Genomic DNA, 6,314 nt, shown 5'->3' with positions numbered 1-6,314 from the left:
ACCACTGGGACAAGACGCAGATCCCTCCAACAGGATTCTCGGTATAATAAACTCACTACAGGACTAGGATTAGGGTTTCCTGCCTCTCTACTCTGACTTGTGGGAAATGGGATTGGGTGAACATTTTCCTTTTTCAAGTTTGAGGCACAGTGGTGTAAGGGCCGAATTATCTTTCTCGAGTTTTTAAAAAAGTCAGTCATAACAATAGCTTACCTCACTAAGATAAGGGTTCTCAAAAGTAAGAGTCAAAATCAGCACAATAATCTAAGCTAAAACTGGGGTGGCATTAGTGACATTTAAGCCACTATGTTTTACAAGTTGTTACCATTTCCATAGCCTGGTAAAAACCAGCTCCTTGTTCAACACTTTGTCCAGAAGGTCGTGGCTATTGAGAAGCGATTGCTTCCTGGAGATGTTGACTCTGCTGAGGTTTTAAATTGTACGACACCGCTAACGTTTGTCCGTGACGTATGTAATGCTCCAGTTCAACGCTATGAATCTAACTGGAAATTTTCTGCACTGTAAACCGTCATCCTCCACTGCGAAGAGAGAAGTGCCAATCCAAACAAGATGGCTGTTGATGTTAATTCAATATTTGTAAACGTGGGCAACACGGACTGAACAACTTCGTTCACTTCCTCCGCTGCCATCACTAAAACTACAGGCAGAGTACGTTTCTAAAGCAGTGCAGAAAATCTATGTCATCGTTCAGAGATCTTCTGCTTGCTGATTGGTCCAGTACAAATTCTACCAGAGAAATTCTGCTCAGTGGGAGAAATCCCAGACGGAACACTGACGGGAGATGAGAATTGTGCAGGAAGGCAACAGCCAGGCTATCATTTTCTGCTCTCCTAATGAAGCATCTGTGGTTTGGATCCAGTTTCAGAAAGGTCTGTTGTAGATGGTCTGATTACACAAAACACATTGGAATTTCTAGAAAAAAAATAAGATTATTGTGAAATACTTGACATATTTTTCTTGCAATTCATGATTCAATTTAATCCATTAATCGTGTAAGTGATTCAGAACTGGTAAATGAGAATTTTGTGCATCCATGCAAATTTCTCCTGATGTTACCAACACTTTTTATCAATACCAGAATTGAGCATAAGAGGGTGAACGTTGATGAAGAAGGCATCGGATTCTCTAACAGTAGCGCTTTTTGAGACGCAGAGTTCACATTGAATATCGAATACACAACGGTGTTGGTTGATGCCGGACATGAAGCAACTGTGACACATTCCTGAAGAGGGCAGGAATGTCTGAGAAGGATTTTGCTGTGTAAATAGTCTGATGTTCTGAAATCTACAAATAAATGGAAGTAAATTTTGCATATAATCTTGTTTGTGAACACAACTCTTATGTTTTTTCAAAATGCATTGGCAATATAGTGGGACTTAGTTGAAGGGACCATTTGTTATGATTGTATTTAGAATCTATCTGTGTGCATGAAAGACAGAACATTACTTTGTGTAGGAACACCAGTCTGGTTGTATTAATCTATGCAGTGAGATGTTCCTACTGGTTTTAGGAACTTGTTAGGTTTTTCTTTATCTGGACCTAGAGCTCACTCTGAGCTTCATCCATTGCTACTTTCATTCTGTACTTTAAACAAACTATCGGTTTAATTGTTTACTTTTACTTTAGCAAAAGCATTTTACATCGACTGTATGAGCAACAACAAAAAAATTCTTGCCACTGTGCACAGCTCTGTTTTGTTCCTTAAAAAAAGGCTAATAAGAAGCAACTAAAACCATAGAGATAGAAACCTGCACCATCTCCATATCATTAGTGCTATTTGCTTTGTGACTCCAGTGCAAACAGAACAGAGATATGAGTCGATATAAAGTTGAAGTGATGACTGGGATTACAGAAGGTTTCAGAAATACATTGAATGCAGCAAAACTTAGCATAAAATGTATCTGTGCTTTTTCTTTTGTACTGTATCAAATTGTTTATATTTACTATTTTGACACAGAAAACGTCAAAGCAAACAAAATGCTTTACTTTTTATAAACGTGCATCTATAAAAGAGGTGCGGTGCTATTCATCACAGTGTCATTTTATGTTTTTGCTGTATATCTTACAAAGCTAGACTGTTGTTTTGGTAAATAAAATAGATTTGAGTCATATTTGTGACTTGTTTTTGTTTTTTGCCTACAGTAAATTGGTGTGTTTGTGGCCTCAATAAGGACTGGTCAGGTTGTCAAGTGTGTGAATTACAATATTTTCACATTATGTACATGTGCAGTACTTTTTACCACAATAATATTCTTTGATCTCATGCAGCACTATGCAAACGCTGTCTGCACTGATGAAGGTTCTCTGAACACAAGATCCTGGATGCTTGAAAATGACAGCATGACCTACTTTGATTAATTTGGTTCATATTTATTTAATAACTTGGCACTCATAGGGTATTTAAATTTAATTTCCAGAAGGCCAAAGCAGAAACAAACTCAGTCCTGACTCTGTTGAACACTGTTTCACACCCTTGATTCGAATATACATGCACTTCTCATATTAAGAACATGAGAACTTCAGAACTTTCTGATGTACATGAAAGGTATGACCAGACTTTGGTCCTAAAAATCCACTTGATTTTCTTAAGTTTGAACTTGCTCAATATATGTTCCATGTGCTAACACGCATGGCAAGAAGAGAAATTGTGGCAGGAGTTTTAAACAAAGTAGACTGAAGTTAAACATTTTCAAAAAAGAAAATGTTACCTAGATGTGGGAGTACATGACAGTTCACACTTTTACAATACTATGCAGATACTGTTAAAAACCTTTTTTCCTTTGCTGGAAGGAGATTCCACATAGTTTTTAAATTCTGTTTCGTCTTGATTTGCTTTTTGCATTTGTGGCTTTTGACGATCCTATTTCTACTCTGACCTCTGTACACCTTCTATGTTAATCTTTATGTTGACTTAAAGATGGGTAATATATCTACTTCATCCAAAGGATGGAACTTGTCCTGGTGACTGCCACTGAAAAGTTTCCTGCTTCTGTGTATTGTAGAGAGTTGCCGTCCCGCGCACTTCGGATGAATTTCAAAAGCTTGAAGCACTTTTTCGAACAACCTTGAGAGGCTTCGATATTATCAAGATAGAGAGGATTCAGAACAAGGCGCTCTGGGAAGTCTTTCAGTGGTATGTATGCTATGGACCAAGTTAAAAACTGGGATGGTTTTGTACTGATGTTTTTTTTTTTAAAGAAACCTTTTAATACTTATCCTCTAGTAACTACCTTATATCAACATTTAGCTTTGAGGTGAAGCTCGGCAGCATTAGCTTAGTATGTTAGATCTGACAGCATGTTTTTAAAGGACATTCCTTTGCAACATTTTTACCTAAAGGCAAAAGACTCAGATGAAGAACAACAACAGTGGACGTGAGGTGGAAGAAAAGCAACTTTTTCATGGGACTGACTCGAAATACATCGACGCCATTTGTCTCAACAACTTTGACTGGAGGATCTGTGGAGTTAATGGAACAGCTTATGGCAAAGGTGGGTTAAAGATGATGGTCCAGGGCATCTACAGCGCTCTGGAAAAAATGTACACATGACATTTTAGAGTGTCTGGGAATTTTTATATTAGTGAAAGGTTGACGTGACACTGTCTGACCTGAGAAGATGCCATTAAAATATATTCTCTTCTCACTTATCTTTTTGTTTCCAATCACAGGAAGCTACTTTGCTCGGGACGCTAAATACTCCCACAGCTACACTGGTGACTCTGATGTCAAAACCATGTTTGTGTCTCGTATCCTGGTGGGGAGCTACACAAAAGGGGACTCCAGCTACGTCCGACCTCCTTCCAAAGACGGTGGAGACATAAACTTCTACGACAGCTGTGTCAACGACGTCGCAAATCCTTCCATTTTTGTTGTCTTTGAGAAACACCAGATCTATCCTGAGTACCTGCTGACATACAAAACCACACACCCACTAGTTGAGATGTTTAGTAGTACATCAGCACAACAATCAAAACCAGTGATTGCCCCTAAGCCGCCAGTGTATCAAGCCAGTACGGCATCAAAACAAACCATCTCTTCTTCACATCAATACGGTGCGGCATCATATCTAACCAGTTCATCATTGTATCCACCCACTATGGCGKCGAATCAAACCATCCCTTCATATCAACCCAGCACAGTGTCAAAACAAACCAGTTCATCGTCATATCAACCCACTACTGCGTCGAATCAADCCATCTCTTCATCATATCAACCCAGCACAGTGTCAAAACAAACCAGTTCATCGTCATATCAACCCACTACTGCGTCGAATCAAKCCATCTCTTCATCATATCAACCCAGCACAGTGTCAAAACAAACCAGTTCATCGTCATATCAACCCACTACTGCGTCGAATCAAGCCATCTCTTCATCATATCAACCCAGCACAGTGTCAAAACAAACCAGTTCATCGTCATATCAACCCACTACTGCGTCGAATCAAACCATCTCTTCATCATATCAACCCAGCGCGACGCCGTATCTAACCCGTTCATCATCGTATCAACCCAGTACAACCTCTTCACTGTACCAAACCAGATATGATTCCCAACGCACCTTGTCTTCCCCATCGTCCCCCTCAAAGCCGACCAAAAAAAATGATTCCTGTGTCATAGCTTAAGCACAGCTATGAAATGGAAAAAAGGTCGTAAGGGATAAGGGAGTTCAGTGAAGTTTTTTTATTTGAACATTAGCACAAAAAATATGTCAGATCAGAAGTGGAAATGATAGTTTTTGATAAGCTTACAAAAAATTCCACCCATATGTAGGAAATAATCCAAAAACAGAAGGATAAATAGAAATACATGCAAAGGCAAAGTAGACAGTTTAATGGAAATATTTGAAATATTTTCATTTTAAATGACCTATTGCAGTGATTTTTCATTTATTGCCTTAGTCTCCATTGACAGGCAAACTAAGAGAAACGGCAGCGTTTTCCTTAGGCAGTTAGTCGTATTTAAATGATACTCTGTTGACTGACGCTCACCGCCACAGAAGACTGGACTGCCAGTCTTTAATTGTGACATATACTTTGTACGTAAAGGGCATCCATCCATCAGTGCCACAAAAACGGTACTGTCATCACTGGTGTTGGCATCCCATCTCCAGTGGGCTATTAAAGGCTAAACGGTGAATTCAAAAGTGAAATAGCGATGGAATCTTATCCAGTCAACTCCAAAGCTATTTGAGGTTTCTGAAAAGATGCTCATGAAGACATCTTTTTTTGTTGTTTTTTACCACATTTTTATCCAGACAAAAACACTACAGATAGGCTACATTACCAATGCCGAATCTGTAGATGGCGCTGTGATGCTGCTGCGATAAAACAAATGTAGCAGTAAACACCAGAAGGCGACATGGACCAAGCGCATAAAGTTTGCGTCATGGAGCTACTACAATCGATTTGAAAACATTTAGTTTTGGATTGCTACATGATAAACACAAGAGTGGCATTTCACAATGTTTTTCATTTGGATACGCGTTTCCAGCTGTTAATAATCCATTCCTTTATGGACAAAAAGTTGAAACAATAAGAACGAAAGCAGAGCATTCTCAAAGCTCGTTCCCGCGTGAACGACAACGATTTCTCTTTGAGAAAATGTACTCTGGCTACTTTAATGTAGGAGGAACACCTAATGAATCAGATCAGACAAGTCCAGAATTCTTGCACTGATTTGACTGAGACACACCAGGAACAACAAGGTGGTTTCTAACCGCCCTAACTTAGCACGTTTAATAACGTACGTCATGTATTCGGGGAGCAGGTAGCCACATCGCATTAACAATATCAAAATAGACACTGCAGTGGTCTGTCATCAGCTACTGCTTATTAACCAATAAAAACTTTTATTTTTCTTTTAAATTATCTTCTAGCAGCCACTAGAGGGTGACAAAACCACATGTCTTTTTAAAAATACCAAACATTGATTTGCCTGATTCAAGGTGGGGCAAATGAATGATTTGGCACGATAAGTTTAAAATGAAGGGAGAGAATCGCTCAGGTGCTTCTGCCAAATGTTATGTTGCTGTAACACTAATCATTCCGATGCTTTTAGATGCGAATAAACTGCAAAACAAAACAAAAATGTAAACTTTAAAGTTCTTCCCTAGAGCAGTTTCTCTACATGTTGAACAATACATTCCATCAGATGTTGGTTAGGTTATTGAAATGAGACCGAGCTCCGAAAAAGGGATCAGTGTGCTCGTCAGCGCCTCCTGTGGCATAACACATTATTGCACTCATTCAATATACCAAATTGCGGTGATTCTTTTTCCACATAGAGAATCCCCC

The 6,314-nt window shown here is 39.0% G+C and overlaps 1 protein-coding gene across 1 annotated transcript in view; it reads left to right on the top strand.

Annotated features, from left to right (window-relative positions):
• Nucleotides 1-6,308, top strand: part of LOC103459764 (poly [ADP-ribose] polymerase 12-like) — a 13,866-nt gene extending 7,558 nt beyond the window's left edge. The window contains exons 8-11 of the mRNA XM_008401578.2: nt 4-41; nt 3,024-3,154; nt 3,361-3,512; nt 3,691-6,308. Of these exons, the coding sequence (XP_008399800.1) occupies nt 4-41; nt 3,024-3,154; nt 3,361-3,512; nt 3,691-4,643 (1,274 nt within the window). The 3' untranslated portion in view covers nt 4,644-6,308. The remainder of the gene's footprint in view (nt 1-3; nt 42-3,023; nt 3,155-3,360; nt 3,513-3,690) is intronic.
• The last annotated feature ends 6 nt before the right edge of the window (nt 6,309-6,314 follow it).

Source organism: Poecilia reticulata, linkage group LG23 (genome assembly GCF_000633615.1).
Source record: "Poecilia reticulata strain Guanapo linkage group LG23, Guppy_female_1.0+MT, whole genome shotgun sequence".
Classification (NCBI taxonomy): Eukaryota; Metazoa; Chordata; class Actinopteri; order Cyprinodontiformes; family Poeciliidae; genus Poecilia; species Poecilia reticulata.
Note: the sequence above shows the minus strand (reverse complement) of the source record. Positions and strands in the feature narration are given on the sequence as shown.